The sequence below is a fragment of the Phlebotomus papatasi genome, chromosome 2 (assembly GCF_024763615.1).
Source record: "Phlebotomus papatasi isolate M1 chromosome 2, Ppap_2.1, whole genome shotgun sequence".
Taxonomy (NCBI): Eukaryota; Metazoa; Arthropoda; class Insecta; order Diptera; family Psychodidae; genus Phlebotomus; species Phlebotomus papatasi.
In genome coordinates this window covers 103,939,716-103,964,258 of record NC_077223.1, presented here as the reverse complement: position 1 = coordinate 103,964,258, position 24,543 = coordinate 103,939,716, and the positions used below count along the sequence as shown (strand labels likewise).

Below are 24,543 nucleotides of genomic sequence, written 5' to 3'. Positions count from 1 at the left end.
GGTCGAGTATAGTTGAGTGTTTCTGAGCTTGATGGACATTCAAGGCTTTGTTATTAATTTAAATGTCTGAATATATATGCCTCTTGAAGCAACAATTGTGCAATTTTCCTTACAGCCTTTCAACCCCCAATTGCTACTTGAGCTCAAAAATATTCTAGTGGAAAGCTTCAGTGGCCAATTCTAACTATAAATATTATAAAAGACTTCAGAGCCATAAAATGTTTTCAATTTCGTACAAAATTCAACAAATACTTTAAGAATATAGATACCTTAAGAAAACAGATACCCTTCCCACGAAAAAGGCGCGTTTAGTCGGAGATATTTCGAAATTCAGTGCACTGACTGTGGGCACATGTGCTATGCACAGGTGAATCTCGGAAAATCTCCCCTTGCGGTTTGTGTCTGAATAAAATCTCTCACATATCTGTTATAATACTCTCATTTGTGTCTTAACTGAAATAGAAAGTCTAGAAAACTCACTAACCTCACTGTAATACGCGCTTCAGACCGAAGACTTAATCATTTGCCTTAACTGCTCTAATTTCTTAGAATTCAAGATGTTTAAAAAAAATACTAGAATTGCATTATTATGTAATTGACCCATTTGACCTATTGGGTGCAAACAAAAGTAGATTTTGATTCTCCAATAGTGTCTTGGATAAAAGGCAAATAAAACTCCATTTGCAGAAAAAGTCGTTGATATTCGAAGAATTCAAATTCAATTTCGAATTTTCATACTAAATTTGCGAACAAGATGGGGAAAATTTATCAAATATCACACTAAAAAGCTACCAAAAGAATTACTCGGTAATTATGGAGTTTTTAAAATGCGATAGAAACAATAAATGTCATTGCTTTTTGTAATTCCTCACAACAAAGTGAAGACCAACACTTTGACGCTTGAGACCTTCGAAATTCGAACAGGACGTACTTCAGCCACCTTCCGAAAGTACCGTCGTTGCGGGTGACTTTGCACTCTGCTGTTCGTGAGACTTTGAACAATTCTAGCACTTATTGATAGTCTTCGCCGATCCGGTCTACCATGTCAAAGTATATAGGGATATGTTAAGTACCAAGTAAGGTACAATGATCCTCAAAAGGATTCTTGTAGTTTCAGTAATAGTCAATGAAATCCTAGTATAGGTATTTTGTCAAAAAACGACTCCGCGAAAAAGTTATCTGAAGATGCAATTCCAAAATCGATTTCAGAGAAGTAAATTGCCCAAATCTATTCTAAATTTATCTGGCTAGAATAATCCACTTCGATTTTGTTCATTATTTTTAGTAAATTCCTTTTTTTCACTATAGTCTTCCTAAGAACGCATGATTTATATTATAAAATTGCTTGTAATGGACTTTCTTAAGCTTTATTATAGAAGTATTTGGCCAAAAATTATCCAATTTTTTTATAACTTAAGATAAAATGACCGAGATCTACAAGATGGTGTAGTCGCCATCTTGATTTGACGATTCTGTCCGCCATTTTGAATAACTGTCAAAACAGAAAACTTATCCAATTGAGCTGAAATTTTAGTATGTTCTGGCTGATGTCAAGACCTTTTCAGAACATATATAAAATCCGACCTATGTCAAGCGATTGTCTGGATACTGGGACTCTAAGTTCAAAATTTTGACATTTTCATTAATACAGAACTACGGAGAGCTTCTTTCATCGAAACCATCACAAAAAAGGCAGTATTATCGTTAGGCGATGAGATCTAAATAACAAACAACAAGAAAAGTAATGTTTTTCTTTATAACAGCATATTATTTGAAGATCTGAAAAACTTTTGCAAAGATGAAAAAATAAAAAAAATAAATAAATGCACTTTTCATTTATTTTTTTTTAATTATGTAAGAGTAAATAAATATATAAAATAAAAGCCTCAACCATTTCTAATGGTTACTGAGGCATTTCGTTTAGGTTTCAAAATTCAGGATTAGAAAATAAAGATCGCCAAAGTATGAATATTTCAAATTTTCAAACCTTGAGCCTCTGTATCAAGGTAAATACTTGACGTAGACCGGAACATACATACGTTCTGAAAAGGTCTTGATATCAGCTACAACATACTAAAATTTCAACCCAATCGAACCTGTTTTAGATTTTGACAGTTATTCAAAATGGCGGACAGAAACGTCAAATCAAGATGGCAATCATGTCATCTTGTAGATCTCGTGCATCTTACCCTTAGATGTGAAGATCTTCATTGTCGTTTATAATCAGAAATTGTTGATTTTTTAGTATTTATTAAAAAGTGCAAAGTCACCCGCACCTTATCCCCAGTGCAAGCCTTTTTTCTTGATTTTTTTAAACATAGTAAAATTTTATAAAATTAATGCTAGTGGCACAAAATCCATTCATTAACAACTGAATACAAATAATTTTACTCAAAAACCCCCCTCCCTTCACTTTAACTATCCACTTTTAGAGGGCAAAGTTGAAAAACAGCGAAAAAACGTGCAAAGTCACCCGCAACGACGGTATCAAGAAGAAAGAATGTCTCGTTTTTGGCTTTTCAAATAGATCTTCGAATTTTTCAAGATCTACTTGTGATTGAAAAAATTAGATTCTGATAAAACAATAAAATTGATTGATATTTAGAATTTTCAGACCTTCAGAAACTGGGCTAAACTTCTAGTCTGCAAACTGCTTAACACTCGACATTTTTATAGATAGGGGAAAGGGCACTACCTTCGGGCGATTTATGCTTCGAACAATTATTTTTTTTCAATGTGTTATAAATGAATTTGGCCCATTATAATATTATTATATTTTAATAGCTAATCCAATACCTCAAATTTTCAGAAAATATGGGTGAAATCCATAAGGAACATAGAGAAAAAATTGAATTGTTCAAAGCTTGAGTCGTCCGAAGTACTTTTAAAAATGTATTTTTTAACTGACTAGAGCATGTTTTAGTTCATTGAAAAGGTCTTTGAATTCTGAATAAGTCATAATTCATTCCAAGAGATTGCAAATAGCTAATGAGGTGGTTTGTGGTTATGAATCGATAAATCAATTTTAATTTGAAATTCAATTGTTATACTTTTATGCTATTTTAGGTAAATTATATGGAATAGACCATAACTTTCCTTAAAACTCGAATTTACTTCAAAGTCACGATATTAAGCATTCCGTAACACTGGGTAATTTTGCATTAGATCCCACTTTTCTATAGTAATTAAAGATTTGAACCCAGATTTCTTTCATTCGGTACCGGCTGAAAATCTGAAAGCCAAAATTCTGAAAATTCAAAATATAAAAAGCCAATATCCCGAAATTCAAAATCCCGAAAGCCAAAATCGTGAAAAGACAAAATCCCGAAAGCACAAAATCCGTAAAGGCAAAATCTCGAAAGATAATATCCCAAAAGACAAAATAACGAAAGCCAAAATTCCGAAAAGCCAAAATACTGATAGGCTAAAATCACGAAAGATAAAATCCCGAAAAGCCAATATCCCGAAAACCAAAATTGCGAAAAGCCAAAATCCCGAAAGCCAAATTCCTGAAAAGCCAAAATCCTGAAAGCCAAAATCCTGAAAGTCACAATCCTGAAAGCCAAAATCCATGAAAGTCACAATCCCGAGAGCCAATATCCCGAAAAGCCAAAATCCCGAAAGCCAAATTCCCGAAAAGCCAAAATTCCGAAAGCCAAATTCCTGAAAAGCCAATATCCAGAAAGCTAAAATCCTGAAAGCCAAAATCCAGAAAGCCAAATTCCTGAAAAGCCAACATCCCATAAGCCAAATTCCTGAAAAGCCAACATCCAGAAAGCCAAAATCCAGAATGTCACAATCCCGAAAATCCAAAATCTTGACAAGCCAAAATCCCGAAAGCCAAATTCCTGAAAAGCCAAAATCCAGAAAGCTAAAATCCTGAAAGCCAAAATCCAAAATGTCACAATCCCGAAAATCCAAAATCTTGACAAGCCAAAATTCCGAAAGCCAAATTCCTGAAAAGCCAAAATCCAGAAAGCTAAAATCCGAAAATCACAATCCAAAATTTTGAGAAACCAAAATTCCGAAAAGTCACAATCCCGAAAATCCAAAATCTAAAAATTCAAAATCCCGAAAGCCAAAATCCCGAAAAGCCAAAATCCCATAAGCCAAATTCCTGAAAAGCCAACATCCAGAAAGCCAAAATCCTGAAAGCCAAAATCCCGAAAGTCACAATCCCGAGAGCCAAAATCCCGAAAAGTCACAATCCCGAAAATCTAAAATCTAAAAATTCAAAATCCCGAAAAGTTAAAATCCAAAAGGCAAAATACCGAAAGACAAAATCCCATCAATGGATTTAAAGTCATGTGTGCAATCGTGGAGATTTTAGCTTTCGGGATTTTGATCGGGACCCGTTTCAAGAACGATTGCTCTATTACTTAACACCATACCGCTTTAAAATTGCAAGTGACAAAACATTCCAAACTGAAATTAGCATCACTTCTTACGAGAGATGGTCCGAGGTGAGAGTACAATCCGAGATAAGATAGCCAACTGTCTGGATCGACCTATATATTTTACAATTTGCCTTCCATTTTGCTTTAAGATAAATGAATTTGGTTGAGAAATAGCCGCTTATGGCCCATGAAGTGTGGAGCTTTTTAAGCTTCACAGAGATAATTGTGGGTTAAGAGGGTTTTCTTTAAAGCACATTTCTCACAAGGGGAGATTTTTTTTCTGGTGTTGAATCTGTTAATCTGTAATTTGAGAGGAAGAGAGAGGGCTTGAAAGAAAAATGCTTGTGCCATGTTATCAACACTCTTGGGGCATTAAATCAATTTCCAATTAGAGAGATAGCAGAGTGTTGGGATGGAAATTGGGCAGCTGCGGTGGGATGAGGATTGTGTGGAACATGAGGGTGGGAATCAACATGAGATTAGGGAGTAACATTGTTGAAATAATACAAGGTGTGTCTTGTCGATTTGTCCAGCAATCCAGTGTCCGCAACCTCTCGTACCGATAAATGGTCGTATTGATGGTACAAGTGGCTCCAACAGCCAACGACGTTACCCTGTCGGCGCCCTGGTCATGTTCAGCTGCACCGAGGGACACATCCTGGTGGGTGAGGCGAGTATTGTTTGCGCCGAAACTGGGTTGTGGTCTCAACCACCTCCATTCTGTGAGTATCCTCTACCCTTCTTTTAATTTCCACACCACCAGCCTCTGCACTACCCCCCCAAAACACACACAACACACTTCCCAACCCTGGAGAGCAATCAAAGACTCATCGAGAATCGATAAATGGAAGAAAGTTGAAAATTTATACCAGATACTCCTAGTTCTAGATACACCACAATTCCCACAATTGATCGGAAATGTGTGCATTGTGTGTCCGGTATTGTATTTGAGATTTTAAAGTGCTCTTCTCTGTCCCCCAAGTTATTCTTTTACCATGGTTTTGCTTCGATATTTTTTTTTAAAGTCACTCCAACTGATGGGGGAGTGTTGTTTGAATTTTTTAAAAGTATGGATGGTAACATGAATTTTTGCAAAAGGCATTTGCTAAAACGTGACCCAAAAAATGTAGAAAAATATACCGACTCTCAATCTTGGCACGAAACCCGAAGATATATAAGAGAAAAATTTTCCGAGGATAAGCCTTCTTGAGCTCATAGGATCTTTGATTATTTTTCAAGCTAAGATTAAGAGATTAATTGTAAGAATAATTTTTAATAATATTTGGTTGTTTTTTATTCAAATAATTCGTTTTGTCAAAGTTGGAAAATAGTTATCGGAGACACTTACCAGAATCTAAAAAGTGATGAAAAATTTATTCAACGACCCTGTTGCAAATTCCTTTTCTCATTTTCCAATTCAAATTCGCTTTTTAGTAGTGTAACCGCATTTGGCGATTATGTTACTTCATTTTTCTACGTCAGTGTTTATTATTATTAGTTAAGTAATAATTTGCACGCTAACAAAATTTTACATTCTTGTTTATTAAAAATAACTTGAAACTATGACTTTTGCTCTTAAATGTTACGATTTTATTTATAGAATTTTAATGTTTTAACGTTGTAACTGCCAGAGTTGTACTGCAATACCTTTACACCGATAGAGCTCTATTTACACAAAATGTCATTGATGTCCGAAAATTTAAACGCAATTTCGAATTTTTATACTAAAATTTTCGTACAAGGTTAGGAAAATTTATGGAATACCACACGAAGAAGCTGGAAAAAGAGAGTTACTCAGTTATTATGAAGTAATTTAACAATGGAACAGAAAGAAATACTAGCATCATTGCTATACACTCAGTTCCGACATTATGCACATTTTGGGGACCGAAAAAAACGCGCGAAATGGCATTATGCATCGAGAAAATTTGCATACCCGCAGCGGCTTTCTTTTGAATAAATCGGCAGTAGAACGAATGTCGCGCGGAGTAAAAGTACTTCAAACAAAAAGATTGAACTGTAAAAGAAATTCATCAACAAACAGTACTCTTTGGTCAAAGTTCTTCAAAAAATTGTTAGAATATTTAAAATTTTCACCTTAATAAAAGAAATTAAAGTTTTATACTGAAAAATAAGCATGTCTTTAAATTTCCCGCGTCACAAAATAGTATACATTCAGGCGTATTTCAAAAATGATTTCATAAATTGACTCCCAATGCACTCGCGAAGTATACTTCGAAATTCGAACAGGAGGTATTTCAGCCATCTCTCGAAACTATCAAGAAATAGGAATGTCACTTGGCTTTTTATATATCGATCTTCGAATTTTTGAATGATAAGAATCCTCTCGTTCATTAAGAACCTTCCTAATTTGAGAGCTTTTTCCGGTTGAGGTTTTCTTTCTGTGCCTATTTGAAGGCATATCAGAGAGAACTTACCTAAAAACCCATTGGAAGTTCATACGTTTAAACCTACGAGTTGCACGAAATTAAACAAGTTCACGAATAGAACATTTATTTAAATGAAATTGCAATTCAAACGTTCTGCCATCCTGAAATTCCACAAAACTATACAAAAATTCACTTTTTGCAGCAAATGCTTACAGACGGTTTTTGATTGACAGTTTACGATTGAAGTGTCAAGTTTATCGAAATTCTAAATAACGGAAAAATCAGTGCTAAAACGGCGAGTACGTGAACTTGCACTTTAGTCTTCCGATAGATTTTCGAATGGGTTTTGCTTTGGCTTTGCCTCTTTGAAAGGTTATTACTGAACAGAACCATTCAGTAATAACTTTAGAAAATCTAGCGGAAGCATAAAGTGGGAGATCACATATTTGGCTGCTTTAGCGCTGATTGTTCTGCCATTTCGAATTTCGGTATTCTTGATACTTCATTCGCCAACAACGTCAACAACAATGTGTAAACGTTTGCTGCAAAATGTGAAGTTTTATGTAGTTTTGTGGAATTTTCGGTTGGCAGAACGTTTGAATTGCAGTTTCATTTATATAAACGTTCTTAAAGTTGATCACTTTTGTGTAACTCGTCGGTTTAAACTTTCGAACTTCCAACGGGTTTTTAGGTAAGTTCTCTTTGATTTACCTTCGAATCGGTACAGAAAAAACCTCAACCGGAGAGGGCTCTCAAATCGGGAAGGTTATTACTGAACGTAGTATAGCATTATTCAGTGATTATGAGGTGAATTAATGAACTCAGCCTTGTTTCTTTGATGTTCCGCACAAGAAAACAGAAAAAGATACATTTGACACTCAATATACGTTCAAATTCGAACAGGAAGTACTTCGGCCTCCATGTGGACGAAACTAGAAGTAAAAGTGTTTTTTCAGGTGTGTGTCTTGGCTTACTGTGAAAATTTTGACAGTTTATAAATATTCCCGGTAAAAGGAGAATTGAAAAAGAATAATAGGAAAATCTTGGCATTCTCAATTTGATTTAAAGAGATTGATGATCACTTTTATTTTTAATTGACACAATTTTAATATTCGTCACGTCTTTACAGAATGTCATCAAAAAATGCGTAAAATTGTCAAAATAATTTTCTTCACTGTAAAACTTTGACGGTGAAGGTAAATGCATTCAACATACAAAATCCCAAAAAGCCTTATATAAAGTGATTAGAGGGAAAACAGCTTTCAACACTCTGAGAGAGCTTTTGGAAATGAAATACGCGAAAAATGAACTTTTTTATTCTATTAAATTCTATTTTATTTCGCTCGAATTGGACTTGTTTTTAATTAATTAAATGAAATTAAAAAGATTATGTGATTCAAAATTTAAAAAAAATACGAAAAACTTCAAAGAAGTAGCATGCTTTAAAAATTGTAAAACTTTAATAAATATGAGATTACCTAAGAGCTATTTAATCGAGTAATCAACAAACAAATGTTTAATCAATGAATAAATTTTGACACGAAATTAATTGCCAAATGGGTAATGCACACATTACACATTTGCAATTTAAAATGACAGAAGCATGTGTGTTCAGTAAAATATTGCAGTTTGGCCAACAAAATTTGTAAAATTAATCGTGAACGACTTTAAATCATATCTGAGAGATTAAGATATTTCGTTATTTCTTCATTTTCTATTTTAATATGCATTTTTTTTTTGCTTTTTATCCGGGTGACATAAGATAGTCCGGGCATGAGTTGACATCAGTTGTCGGGTATCAGTTTGTTAACAATGTCCTCAATTCTGACACCGAGATCAAGATCAAGGTCAAGAAAATTTCAAGATTTTTATATTCTGAAATCAAAAAAGCAAAATCAAGATGTCAAATGTTTTGAAATCTTGAAATGTAAGACACAAACCGTGAGAATTTCAAGATTATCAATTCTAGAACACTAGAATTGACATTTTAAGACGTCAAATATCTTCAAATTGTTAATTTCATGGAAATTCCAAGCACATCGGAGAGGTTCTTGGAATTATTTCAAGAAAACAAGAAATTTGATGTCTTGAAATCGTGAAATATAGATTCCAGAATAAGAAATCTTGAAATCTGTACGGTTTGTGTCTTTGATTTAAAGATATCAAGACATTTGACAGATTTGACATGATAATTTGACAAGCATTTTTTTTGTTTTTTCTACAAACATTTGTTTGAAAATTGTGCATTAAATTCGTCATTTGTTCGTAAAGTTTTGTCAGAAAAACAAAAATATACGAACAAATGTTTGTAAAAGAGCAAAAAATGCTCAAGTTTTTATGTTACGAACAATTTTTGTGGAAAACTATAAACTTTTTTGGGAGTTATATGATTTACGAGCATTTCGTAAGTCCCAAACAGAAATTCACAAAAATTTACGAATAATTTTAAGAAACTCTTTTTCTGTGTATTCAAATTAAAATATACAGTATCCAATATCGATAACCAATAACAGTAGCAACCAATAACATTGGTTGCTATTGAGAATTTTAGGACCTAGTCTAAAGGCCGCTTAAGACTTCTATTCACTTCTGATGAACTGTAGGGGAAAGTGCCCATGCTTGATGCCATTGGAAGCTTCGTAACGACTAAATTTTTCCTATGTTTCTCAATAAACATGACTCCGCAATATATTTTAAAAACTGGCCACTTTCCCATAGTTTTTAAAATATGATTGCGATGAGTCACATATATATTGTAAAACATAGAAAATTTAGTCATTACGAAGCTTCCAATGGTATCAAGCATGGGCACTTTCCCTACACTACATCCTACCGCAATATCTCTCCCTTGCGTCAAACTATTTTACCGGAAAGCTTTTTGGTTGACTAAAGAACAAATAGCAGCCTAGAAGCATATTTGCAAAAACTCTCACAAACATACTTCAGAGATGGAATAAAATGATTGAAGAATCATTGGACCAAGTCAGACAAGAGAAATCACATGAAAGAATAAAACCATTTTTGAAAGCTTTCATTGTGTTGTTCGTGTCCGTTCCATAGAAATTCTCTATTCAACATGGACTTCAGTATTTTGTCTAAATATTATTAGATTTTATACCAATAGGGGAAGTATTTCAGGCTTCGTACATACTCTGGCTTTAAACATTACACATTTTTTTTAAGAATCTGAATAATAATAATAAAGATGACACAGCGTTCCATAGAGGAACTTAGGCCTTACTCCTTACCGCAAGGGGAGTTCGGATCATCCATTATTATTTTTTCTTATACAGGGATGGGGTTATCAGTCCTATGCCCTATGGAATGAAGTGCATTGAAGCTCACTGAATGCAATGCGGAACACCTTTAACGTCAGAAAAATTCCTGGTGACCTAAAGGGGATTCGAACCCGGGACACTTGCATCATAAAGCGAATGCTCTACCACTTGACTTATTGACTATTGTTCTTAGGCAGACAGTGCATCCACGAAGCATAAGATATAAAAAAAAACGATGGCTAGATTCAAGCAATATACTCGTAAATGTCATAAACCATTAGTCCTGGAATTTAAGGCTGGACTACTCGACTCTGATTTAATAGCAATATATTTTGATATCTAGTCTTATGGTGCTATTCCAATGAAAAATGAACATGTTTTTTTAGCATTTTGCTGTTCTTACACTGAGAGAAAAACGGAGGTGCAATTAGCATTTTTTCTTCATAACTTAAACATTTATTAGGTGTAAAAATATATTAACATTTTTTTATGTTAATTTTACACCTTTTTAAGGGTAAAAATAACATGAAAAGGGTAACTTTAACCCCTAATACACCTAAAAAGCATAATATTTACACCGATTTCGGACCAATACTGCAAGGTAAAATAAACATTTCCCAACATTTCCGGAGTGTTATTTTAACTTTTTCGGATTTCTCTCAGTCAGTGTAGAGGAGAGTGGGGCAGTTTCACCCCTAAATTGCAAAATGGATTTTGGAACCATTTTGCAAAAAGATGATAAACAGAAGTAAAACTTTTTATATTCTGTGAATTACAGTTGGATTTAGGGTTAATAAAAATAATAACAATCATCCTTTAATTTCATTAGTCTATTGTGGAGAAATTCATTTCACTTGAAAAGCAGAATATGTGAAAGTACCCCATTGCGGGACAATTTAAAGATAAATATGAGGCAATTCTTGAGAAAGATAAAATGTGTTTATAGGAAACTTGCGATACCAAAATTGATTAAAATTACTATTTTGAAGTCTTCTAAGACTCTAAAACCTAAAAATATAATCGAACAAGAACTTTATAATAGAATTTGAACACTAATTGATCATACAGTGAAAATAAAATATCGCTAAAGATTTCCAAGCCTATTTCTCATTAATTGACCAATTTTCTTTGAATTTTTATACAAAACAAATGTCTTTTGTAGTGCTAAGCTAATTCTGTACATTGTTGGGTCATTATATCGCTTTAGAACATGTCCTTTTTAGTATAACAGTTTTATAATAGTATTTTAAAGTCTTGAATTTTTATAATACTAAAAAAAAATTACAATATCTTGCTGAAAACAATCTGAAAATATATTAAATCAATTAAATTCATCATTTTTAAGCACTTAAAAAACACTGAAAGATTATTTTTTTTTATTTTTATTATGAACTTTTAGAAAGTACTACTTTCCATAATTTCGAACTTTATCGACAAAACAGCTACAAAACCTTTTCAATGGTCATTTTAAATTAATTTTGATTAAAAAAGTAAATTGTTAGACACTGGAAACTTCTCCGTGTGCTTGCATGAAACTGCCCCTCACGCACTTTCGGAACTCAAATCAAAATTGTCAGAACCGTCTTAGATTTCATTCAACGCTAAATGACTTATAATAATCATAAAACCACTGGTAATTTAATATAATTATGTTATTTCGATAGATAAGTGCAATTGTTCGGAAATTGTTGAAAATAAGACATTACAAAAAGCTTCATTTTGATGCAGTTTTATAAAATCAATTACAGAATTCAAACGCGAAGCGTCACTAAATTATGTATTTTTATGAACATGGGTCTCAGTTGTCTCTTCAATAACATAAAGGTTTTATCCTATTCCTTTCAAAGGGATAAGAAGAGTATGCAAAAATTGAAACTGCCCCGTCGTGAAACTGCCCCACCCTCCCCTAAGTGCTTCTGCATCATCGACTTTACATTGATTCCTGTCACGACTCTTTGTTGACTCTTTGGCGAGAACTGTGAGTGAATCAGGATCAAAGAAAAATTGATAATGCAGAAGCAATTGAGAACAATAAAGTACTAAGAATTAGTACTATTTTTTTTCATTGGAATAGCACCACAAATGATGAATTTCCAATTAAAAATGCAAAGAAGAAATGTTATTCCTGGATATTTTTTGGCACAGCACTGTTCTAAAATGCGTCTGCATTATCGATTCTTCTCTCCATTGGTTCCTGGTACAACTATTTGGTGGTTTTGGAACAAAACGAGGGTTGCAAAAAATAGTCGAGACATGAACCAAATTAAAGAAGAGTCGGTAATGCAGAAGAACTTGAGAACAGTAAAGTGTTAAAAAAACATTTTCACTTTTCTTGGTCAGATTCATTTTAAAACACATAGGGTAAAGTAATACAAGTTGGACATAGTGTTACAAATTGGACAATTCGCCGGTACAAGTTGGACAGGGATTTTTTCTTGATAAATTCAGTACAAACATTTTTTTTTAAGAACAAGGAACCAAATTATAAAACTAAAGCATTAAAACCAGGAGGGTGACATTAGCTCTGAAAAATGCGACCGGTTTTAGTGTAATTTTTTCCCTGTTTTCGTACACATTTCACGAGATATCGCTAAAACTACGTAGGTAGCAAATTTAAGGTTTTCGGTTGCCTCTTCGTTATTAAATTGGCTTTTATCTTGTATTAGTATTTTCTGCAAATTCATTCTACAATGACAGAAAACAGCTAATAAACTCAAAAGTTTTTTCGGCTCGCTAGAAACATATAGGAAACATAGGAAATGTCATGCGCCTGATTAAAACTATACAATTAAAAATGAAGTACTAAATTTACCAAGAAAAAAAGCCCTGTTCAACTTGTTCCATTGTCCAACTTGTACCACTTTGCCCTATATGGAGGGAAATATGAAACATTTGAAGCCAGAGTATGTGCGAAGCTTGTAAGACTTCCTATACTCCATCGGAATGTCTAGGCAGCAGAAGAGTTTTTCTCTCACAAAATTCATTGCATTTTTGTGTAAATCAGATTCAGTTGCAGCAGATCCTACCCGGAAATAGCTAGATAAGTGAAATTGGGTCATTCTCCTGCCACAGGAAGCCTTTTATATAGAATGTTTGATTATTTAGAGATATATCGAAGGAAATTGCCTAACTCTTTAGAGAGAATGATTGCTATAGCTGTGCTTTTGGGGGGAAGTGTTATCATCAATAAAAAGAAGAAATATGAAATGATTCTCTCGTGTGTGGTTGTGTTTTTGGGGGTTTTTTGAAGGGTTTGGCGGGTGGGAAAATGTATGTATTTGTGGGTTGGTGGTGTAATTAATTATTTGTGTGGTTTTAGGTAAAGCTCAGTGTCCATACCCTGGAGATCCACCCAATGGTTTAATCGCCCCATTGAAATTTCATTATGATCCTGGAGATTATCTCAGTGTCCAGTGTCGTCCTGGCTTTGTGGAGTACGGGGCCAATGGTCCACCTGAACGACCACGTTGCCTGCCGGATGGGAATTGGTCATCACCTGTGCCACAGTGCAAAAACTACGAAGATGTATAGGAGTAAGGAAAATGGACATCTTCCCCAGGGCGCAGTATATTTTCCTCAAGAGTCATCTCTTCAAGCCGGGGAGGGTTAGTAAAAGAATTCCCCGGCCTGAAGGGAAGGAAAGGTGTAGAGAGAGAAAGCTAAGGAGGATAAGGTAAGGGTAGAGTGAGAATAAAATGTTCCACGGAGACATTCTAAACAAGAAAAAAAAACACAAAGGAAAAATAAGGCGAAAAGATGAGAGGAAATTCATGTAAAAAGGAGAATATTTTTTGTAAATTAAGCAAGCAGGGTGATAAATATGGTTTTTAGAGAATGATTGATGAAGAAAAAGAAATAAAAGAAGTCATCTTTTAGAGATAGGCAACAGATAAAATCCCTCATGCAAATATCATCCCACAAATATTGCACCTCCCAAAGAGCGTTTATAATCCGAAGCAAAACTGACCAGAAACACTATAAATTCCCTTGTACAAAGGAGAATTTTGATCATCCTAGCCCACTGTGTACAAAATCATCCCAGGCGATCTCTTGTACTTAATCCTATTGAAAATATTATTCCCCAGAAATTGCACAACAATTTCAAAATTCATAACTTGCACCGAGCTTTCCATCTCAATTTTCATTGCAGTATTCTGCGTAATCAGGGGGAGATATTTAGCTTTTCCACCACAGCAATGTTACCATATCGTCAACGTCAATGAAGAGAAAAGGTTTTAGGAATCTTCTTATAGTCTCACTACTTGTGTTTTCAATTTATATGCAGAAAATACATAATCTCTCAATCATTTTTCCGTGTAATTTTGCACATATTACTGCTCACTCAATAAACGATAATAGAAGCTTTTACTTATTAAAGCTCATATTTCAACGCTACTCCTGATGATGGTTTTTGCGTAAGATGTTCATTACTGAAAGCACGAAGACTGTTGAGTTAATGAACATGACTCAGCTCACGTGTTTCCATCTCTTAATAGTTCCATTTCTTCATTTCATTATGCATCTTTAAGTATCTTGTATGATACAAGATATTTTCTCTCTCAACTTGTCTAATTATTTAATTAGGTAAAGAGGTTATTGCGGAATTTGAGGTTATACGCGATCTAACCTCAAAAAGAAGATATTCAAAGTTGTGGAAGGAATAAAAATTTCCACACAGAAAAAAATCATAAAATTGTTCATTAAATGTTTGTAAATTCCTATTCGTTACTTATGAAATGCTCGTAAGTTATATAATCCACAAAAAGAGTTCGTAAAAGTTTGTACTCTTTCACAAACATCGTCCCTAACATATGCACTTGGCGTGCATTTTGTATTTTCTTCCATAAACACTTGTTCGTACATTTTTGTTTATCTGACAAAACTTTTCGAACAAATCCCAAAATGTTACGAACATTTTTTGTGTTTACGAACATTTACAAAAAAAGGTCAAACATTTACGAACTTTTTGTCGTGGGGGGTTAGAAGCGTCACCAAAAACACATATTTTACCTATATTATTTGTTCCCGTTTTCAACTTAAAACCTTTTCGTATTGTCTCTAAAGTTACTCAACTTTATGTCCATTCAGTATATAGGGTAAGTGTGCAAAATTCCGGCCAGCTTGCAATTTCGGCCACCTTTTTTGTTCCTCAAATTTCCATGAACTTTTAGATTTTACGTACTCTAGAGATTATACAATGCAAAAGAATTACAAAAAATGTAGATTCGACAAACGAGATGACGCGAAAAAGAAATTGGAAGAATTCCCGAAGGGCAAGGAACTATGAGAATGAAGGTGGCCGAAATAGGGCACCAAAGCTATGTCTATATTTTTATTCATTTTAAAATGTTTTAAGAATGATTTTAGAGTAAATAAAGACAGTAAACTCTTTACAAGGTACCAAGCAACATTCTTTAAGAAGTAAGAATTAAAAAAATCAATTTGAATTTAAAATAATTAAATTTCAAACTTGAGACTTTGACGCTTGCATGCAACTATGCTGAAATTTGGCACACTTACCCTACAAATGTTTTCCATTTTGCCAAAAGCAAATTACTATCCCAGATAAAGAGTATAAAAGAATGCGTCTCGTGCTTCGTGAGATGTACGAGTTTTATACACAATCTGAACTATCTTATACCAGAGCTGTGCGTATTTTCAGAACAATTCTAATTTAATATTTTGAAGTATTTTTTTATTTCAACTCGAAATCTTAAAAGAATATAAGGACAAAATGCGTTTTAGGACCAAGAGGAGCGCCAAGAAAACTCTGCAAGAAATTAGGTACCCCCAAAAAGCACCTGAAGGGAATTTAAAGTGTCCCTTTTTACTTCAACATGAAATCATGCAAAAATATAAGAGCGAAAGCGAAATGCACCCCCTCAGGTACGCTACTGATGTGAGGTTATGCTAAACATAACCTTTAAGCTATTTGGACTTCGAATAGAAAAATATTAAAATTCAAGAGACAAGGGTTTATAATTTTATCTAGGCTATTTAAACTTTTCAAAGTTTTTTTCTAATTTAGAAAATATCTTATTCTAATCTCATGTTTTTGAGATTTTCCACCTAATAGCGAAATAGAGCGCGGCTAGAGATTCCCTTGCATGCCCGAAGGAGATTTATATTGGCAAAAATAAACGATCAGTAAAAAATTCTAAATGGGCAGTAAAATATTAAAAATGAGCAGTAAAATATCTAATTATGGTCAGTAAAAAACTTAAATCTTTATAAAAATGGGCCTAATTTACATATTTAACATTTAAAATTGTTCCATATAGAGTAAAAAGCCTTTTATTTTCCCTTTTCCAAAATTTCGACGATAATATCACTGTTTCAATTTTTTTTTGTTACTGATCAATTTTAACTTTTTACTGCTCATTTATTCAATGCCATTTATATTTCCCTCCTCTCGCTCCAAGCAAGGCGTTACTGGCAGTGTAGGTTCTGTCGCCTACCATGTGACAGTAGACACTTTCAGTCAGTCGGTAACATGCCCTGGAAATGTGCGTATGTCGTAAACCTCGGTCTCTATGAGGAATCTTTCATGTTAAAAGTTCGACAACGCTGATAAACTGAATATTTTATAATAGATTATAACCTCACATTTAGACAATAGCTCAATTCTAGGTTATGTTATTTCCAAAATTGGGCCTCATTTCTCTACTTGACGAAGAATTTAGTTTGGAAATTGTAATAAAACCTAAATAGAATGGAAAAGAACGATGATGGGCCTCATTATCTTATTTGGCCAATTGATTAATTCGAAACTTTATTTTAGGTTATATGTGTAAATCGGAAAGTACAAGTAGGAAAGGACTATTACAAGATTTCCACATATAACCATCCACAGCCGTCAAATTTTATCCTCTTAGGTTACGTTTAACCTAAACTGAAAAGCACAGTTCATATTTTGTGAGGCAGGACCTCTCAATAATATATACAGCTTAGATGATTTCTGTCAAATATTATGACAAAGAGATCATCTCATGTAAAAAGTTTTAAATTAATAATTTTTTGATTTCTAACCTCAAAAATACCATAAATTCTGGCTTTTTAAAATATTTTTGTGATTTTATTGAATTCTGAACTACAATAAAAATGTTTTAGGTTTTTAAATGACAAGAGGAAATTTTTACATTCAATTTGAAAATGTACAGAAATTTTCTTTCCTGAGGTTAGGTCAAACATAACCTAAAAAACTATATCCTTCTCTACCTAACAAGAAAATTGGATCCAGTATACTTATGAAACAAAAAATCAAACTTATTACTTAATTTGGCCAAGTTAATTATTATTTAATTTGAAAGTTTTATTTTACAACAAATCTAACCTAAAAATTCTTTTTTTGTCGTAATTTGATGTTCTTCTTATTTGATAGGATTTCTAAATCTAAAATGTAGTAGAAGTTAATGACGACAGGAAATATAATTGATCTACCAGTTCTTTAGTTTGCATATTAATCAAATTTTAATTTTTGGTCTTTGCTAGAAACTTAACAAATCTTGACTACTTAAATTAAATTATTTCTGTGTATTCTTTTGCTAAATATTCTAATTTAATAATTTCTTCAAATTTCATGCAAGCTTGCAAGCTCGTTTTTTATCAGCAATCTAGCCACTTGGCACAAGAAAGATTTATGATAATGACCCTCATTCTCTACGTTCTCTACTTTAATCAATAGAATAAAATTATGTAGGTCGGGATTTGAAGTAATTTATAGTTTGATTCTATTATTTGGTAGAGAGATTATATTAGAATTTGAGGTTATGTATATCCTAAACTTTAAAAAGATAATCATTTCATGATAGGAAATATCCAACTTCAATTTAACATATAATCTTCGTACATATTTTAAAAAATCTATAAAGTTTTGATTTGAGAATCTTACGAACACTCCAGAACTATTTTAAATAGCTGAGATGTGTTATATGAGGTTAGAATTTGATTTATTTAATTGAAATGAGATATATAATTTGAGATTAGTATTTTTGTCACGGCTGAATTATTGATAAAACTTCTTCTGCATAATATATCCAGCGTTTTTGAAGTGAAGCTTGACATAACCTAAAATTAACCTATATGGGATAATTATGAGAACCAATTCTATAATTTAATAAATAATAATAAATCTAAAAAAAAACAAATGAATTCACCATGATTTTATTTTAAAAAAAAACTGCTACATTGGGAGAATTTTTTAAGTATCCTTCATTCAGAATTTCAATAGCTCTTTGGAGGTTATGTTCAACATAACCTTACTTTAGCCAAAGAAGAGAATTATTCCCAATATTATGAGAAAGATCTAAAAATCTTCACTGCCGATCATTTGTGAAACTGTACAGTTATTTGGGTTAATTGTGAATAATTGTCGGTATTACAACAAAAAAATTGGGATGAAATTTTGAGCTGGAAGACTCATATTCTTTTGAGCTGTCTCAAAATTCAGGATAAGTTTGAGAGAAATCCTTTTGTACAACACTATTTTGGTTAATAAGGAATGCAAAAGTACATATTACAAGAAGGGACATGACCTGCTAATAAGGATAAAATAGAGAAGAAAATATTTTGTGGCATTTCAGAGATTGTTGTCATTTGAAATGACAATTTTATCATCGTTCTACTTAATTTAGTACCAAGTTTGAGAAAATTTGGCACATTTTCTCAATTTTTGGCTAAAAATAGAATTAACAAAAAGGAAATTCTAGATCTAACCTCAAATAGTTGACTAGTCTTTACCCCTAGAATTTTCTTCCCAATATTTCATAATCCTTCCAGATTTTTGGGGTTACGCTCAACATAACTCTTAATTCTTCACTAACTTCTTGGATAATTAAAAGAATGAAGCGGAATATGCTAAATGTTTAAGGTTAGGTCTGCCATAACCTCACAATTAACCTCTCTAGCTAGTCTTACAAGTTTTCCTTAAATAAATTACTAAATTTAATAAGCTTTTGAGACATAACCCTTGAAACAAATGGACTGTTCATAAAATATTTTCTTTTATTTTTCGAGCAATAAAAAATTGTAAAACTTTATGGAAAAATTGGGACATTTTCTGTGAAAAATGTGAAAATAAAACCATGCACGATGGGAAGAGCTCTTCCTACTATTTCTAAACTAGAATTAGCTCATATATTTTTATGGTAGCGCATTTTAAAATTCTGTCAATGGAGAAATTGTCTATGCAGCGGCATTTTGGACTGCCATTAGGCAAGTGAATAATGCAACAACAACAAAAAAAAGAAGTGCACGATAAAGTTGGTGGAATTGAAAATTGAGTGATAAAATGTTACCAACCCAAAAACATTTCCTCACACAAAATTTTCTTTTCGTGACATACCAACAAAGTAATTATAACTTTGCTGTGTTGCTGGCAAGCGGAATTTCAATGGAATAAATTTAAAAAGTTGATATTGAAATTATTTCTACATTATGCAAAATTACTAACTAATATTGCAGTATTTTAATGAGAGAGAGAGATATTTTCTGGTAAATTTTCCAAAATATGCAGCAAATTGCGTGGAATAAAATTTATTTATTTCTTTTTGAATGGTTCAAACAAGATATACTTTGGAAAATTTTTGGGTAATTAATGCTGTGAAGCTAAAATTATTTCCCCTTGAATTCACTCATTTTAAACTATCATAAAATGTACAATTATTAGATTATTCCACCGAAATAAATTCCTAGACACATGGCTTTTCCCCACTGAAAGATAATATTGCTGAGAAAGTGACTCTCAAAATGCATATCACCGTAATTTTCTCCCATTTACCCTTCAAAATGACTTAGTATATTGTTATCACAGTGATCTATTTATCAAAAAATAGCATATTATAGTAATAGAGAGTAAAAAATCATGAGGATTATTTAGCAAAAAAAAGGACGGCAAAAGATGCATTTGTTAAAACAGGCAAAAGTGTTAATAGGGCGTAATTTAAAAAAAAAAGTAAAACCGTAGATACGAAAAAATGGAAGAAAAATCTGTAACGTTTGAGGTCATACAATTGTTACATTTTGTAGTTTATATTTATAAAATGACGAAAAAAAAACTATTATCCAATATTGTGTCATATCGCTGTGTATGTTGAAGAAATTATTAATAGTCATTATAAATAAATAATTTCAAAAAATGAGACTTGAATACGTGGTTTTACTTATTATTCGTAGAAGGATTCGGAATCGATCAACATTCTGAAATGAAGCACGTGTCTACGTGCTTCACGTTAGAGCTAAACACTCTCGTAAGCTTTTTCAGTCTTCTAGAATTTTTCCTCGCTAAGAAAAACATACATCAGAATATGGATTTGGCGAGAGGTATGAGGAACAAGAAAATTTAAACTGAGTAAATTAAAGAAATAGCTATATATTTTCACCCTAAAAAAATTATGTTTTAGGAATAAAATTGCCCAAAAACCATACATATTTTTAAATTTTTAATTAAGGAAATTTTTTTTTCCTTGGAAAATTGGACCTTCAGCGATTTTCCTATTTTGATGTTTTATGATACAATATCAATCTTTATACCTGGAGGGGAATTCTGTAACGCTCTGGCAATGCCATATGACAAATTGGGTTCGAATATTAGGAGAGCTTTTTCGAAAATGCGATTCTGTAGCCGTGGCATTGCCATTTAAGCTCACGTGGCATTGTCAGAAGTCACATATTTGAGATTTCTGGCAATTCAAATGACAATGAATTTTGTTAAACAAATCAGCTAAGACGTACTGTATTTTCATAAATTCATAAAGTAAAGGAATTTCATTAAAAATTCCATTATTTGCATTTTCGAACTCATATGATATGACAAAAAAAGCTCGAATGGCATTGTCAGGTTTCGAACTTACGCGTGACAACGCCACGAAAATTACATAATTCCCCTACTGGAGGGGAATTCTGTAACGCTCTGGCAATGCCATATGACAAATTGGGTTCGAATATTAGGGGATCTTTTTCGAAAATGTGATTCTGTGGCCGTGACACTGCCATTTCAGCTCACGTGGCATTGTCAGAAGTCACATATTTGAGATTTCTGGCAATTCAAATGACAATAATGATTTTTTTAAATAAATCAACCTAGATGTACTGTATCATCAAGTAAAGAGATTTCATTAAAAAATCAATGAATTGCATTTGTGAACTCATATGATATGAGTTAGAAAAAAGCTCGATTGGCATTGTCAGGTTTCGAACTTACGCGTGACAATGCCACGAAAATGACAGAATTCCCCTGCGCTACTGATCATGCTTTATTTTTTAGAAAATATAATTTCCATTATAACTATATAAGGGCCGATCCATCTCAAGACCACCGAGAAAATCGCAAATCGCGGGTTCGGTCTTAGATGTTTTTGAATTTTACATATGTTAAAGTACACGATAAAATAATATACCCCTATTTTTTTTTCGCCCAAAAAAATTTCCTGGCCGGAGACACATGGCGTCAAAGATGGCGTATCGCGCTTCATTCGTCAATTGAGTTTTTTGGCAAGTATTTCATAGAACATATTGCTGTCTCTCTGTGGAGTTCCTCCTACAATAAAATTTAGGAATTATGAAATGATTTCCAGGAATTCTTTTGTTATTGATAAATTCGCAATATATTCATTCATGAGGTATTTGCAAAACAATAAGCAATCATCTTAATGATTTTATCCGAAAAAACATCTTTTTTTTATAGAAAAATATTTTCCTAACACTTTTTCGGAACGGAGGGAGTATTTGGAGTATTTTTTGTTGCAGCATACCTTGAATATTATTTAACTTTATAGAAGAATTTCCTAAGATTCTTTACAAACTCTTTAATCAACAATTCAATTCAATTCAATTCAATTTATTCAATCTTTAGGAACATACAGTTCAGAAAGAGTGTATTACATATTATTACAACAGATGATCAGAATTGTGGTGCTATTGCAATGAAAAATGGGAAGGGAAATTTTTATCTTAAACATTTTTAGCACATGACTGTTTTCAAGTACTTCTGCATTATCGACTTTTCTCTGTGTTGGTTCCTGTCATGACTGTTTGGTGGTTTTAAATGGAAAGTCGATAAAGTAGAAGCACTTGAGAACAGTAAAGTGCTAAAAAGAACATGTACATTTTTTATTGGAAAAGCACAATTACACAAGTTTATTTTATATATAGTAACTCATTCAAAAATTACCCACTTAATATTAGAAAAAAATGGCAACAGTACAATTTGGAATTGTTTTGCAATATTTCATATTATGAAATTTTAATGATAGTATAAATAGATTTTTATTACTGTCTAAAGCCTTTTTATCCATTCATTTTATCGTCATGCATTTTACACTCGTGACATTTGTTATATGAAAAAGAAACGTTGAAAATTGTTTAATATTGATGATTACTAATATGAATAAATACTAATGTCATGTATTTTTTTTGCTCTTCAAGAGTGATGCAAAATGCTGAAACATTTAAAATTGATAAAGATATCCTAAATAAGTAGAGAGACATTTGTTTGAAATTATCTATGTGAAGCTTTGTTTTATTCGAATAAAAATTAGAAGAATTAAAAGGCTATGAAAGCTTAAAGAGGACTAAAAGTACCTTATGTACTTTTGATACTCTATTAGAGCTATTTAACTTCACTCCATCTAATAAAATGAACTAGATGTGGTAAAACTTATTATTAAATATTCAAAGGTTACTTAAACTGTGAGATGCTTTGAGATTTTTTATTCACAGCAAAATACGGGAAAGTAAATAATTTTATAAAGAAAACTTAAAAATAAAATCTACCTTGTTATTTGCTCCAAATGTGTCTAAGTTAATTTCGAAAAAAAGTCAAGGAGACTTTTTATTCTTTTTTCGTAAAGATGTAGGGGAAAGTGCCCATGCTTCGTACGATCTCAAGCTTCGTTATGACTAAATTGTTCCTATATTTCTCAATAAATTGTGACTTGTTTCACCCTTTTTTTTAAACCAGGGAAAAGTGCCCAGTTTTTAAAATATATTGCTAAGTCACATTTATTGAGAAACATAAGAAAAATTTAGTCATTACGAAGCTTGGGATCGTAGGAAGCATGGGCACTTTCCCCTACTTTATCCTGCAATCGCAATGAGAGCATTTTATTTCAAAAAGGAGATTTAGGATCAAGATAGGGGAAGTGTGCCAAATTCCGCCCAGCTTCTAATTTCGGCCACTTTGAGTGTAATTTCGGCCATGGAAATAAATAAATTAAAATTATGTATGTTATCTTTGAATAGTCAATGAATTCATTTTGCTTTTAAATATTTATTCATTTTAGGATGTATTAACATAAAGACCGTTAAATTTTAGGTATAATTTGAATCTAAATTGCGTTGTAAAAACTCAGTGTGGAAAGAGTCTTAGAAAAATGTGACAGATAGATTGTGTTTTTCTAGCAGTGACGAGTTCTCCATAGAAGAGAATCCGAAAAAGAGCGCGACGATAAGTCCATATTGAATTCAGAGCACAAAGAAAATTATGATATTGATAAAAATTAGTGCTATATCATATAAAATGAGTGCCCAAATTAAAGTTAAAAGCACAATTATTAAATTTGAGTAGAAATTTTATAAGGAAATTAGATTCAGAGTGAAATCAGTAAGAGAAATAAAATTTGAGGTTAAATCCGAAGGCGTCCCCAATGAATTCATGCAAAAGCAAGCAGGAAAACCTCCACCGGCGAGAAGTGTTACAAATTTTTCAATGTGGGGACAACCAGATGATATTGGAAAAGAACTAGAGCAGAGGTGTGCAAGACCATTGACGAACAAGCTTTATTTGACATTTTTTCGGTTTCAAACGGTTCTTGCACACCTCTGAACTAGAGGAAGCAATAAACTGGGAGCACAAAGTTATTTAGACCGGAAGGAAAATCTTGGTGACCAAGACCAGAGGAAGCCTTTAAACATTAAATAGAAGAACTCAAGAAGATCACAAAATAGGGAATATGACGGTGAAAATATATTAACGTGGAGCTTGGAATCAATGCAAAGCTTTTAGTCAGAGACGAGTAAATGATATAATGGGTTAAAAAAAAGAAAAAGTGAGCATAAAAACTTCATGGAAAAGTAAATCAAAAGACATATAAAGAAATCATATTTTAATTCATTAAATAAACAGAAAGTGAGCATATAATAATTAAAAAAAAAAACAATGAACGTTAAAAAAGTAAAATAAAGTGATAAAATGAAAAAAAAATTAAAATTTAAAGTGAGCGAACGAAATGGCTGTATGGACCTAATTGAGTCCGACAGCCAAAACGTAAAACAAAAGAAGAAGTTTCTGGCAGTCTTACGATTTGAGGTGAAGTGCAAAAGGTTTTCCTTCGGTATTTTTCATGATAATTGATTAGTTTTCATTAAAGATTGTTTCTGTGTATGTTAATAGTGAATCAATGTTTAAATTTCGGGTGAAATTTTCTAGCTGGATCCTGTATTTCGTGTAAAAAAGTATATAAGGTAAAGTACCCTTACTCG

At 32.5% G+C, this 24,543-nt stretch overlaps 1 protein-coding gene across 3 annotated transcripts in view; it reads left to right on the top strand.

Moving 5' to 3' along the window:
- Nucleotides 1-20,212, top strand: part of LOC129800544 (locomotion-related protein Hikaru genki) — a 110,523-nt gene extending 90,311 nt beyond the window's left edge. For all 3 annotated transcript variants that reach the window (XM_055845015.1, XM_055845014.1, XM_055845013.1), the window contains 2 exons: nucleotides 4,931-5,119; nucleotides 13,385-20,212. In XM_055845015.1, the coding sequence (XP_055700990.1) occupies nucleotides 4,931-5,119; nucleotides 13,385-13,596 (401 nt within the window). In that variant the 3' untranslated portion in view covers nucleotides 13,597-20,212. The remainder of the gene's footprint in view (nucleotides 1-4,930; nucleotides 5,120-13,384) is intronic.
- Nucleotides 20,213-24,543: the final 4,331 nt, after the last annotated feature.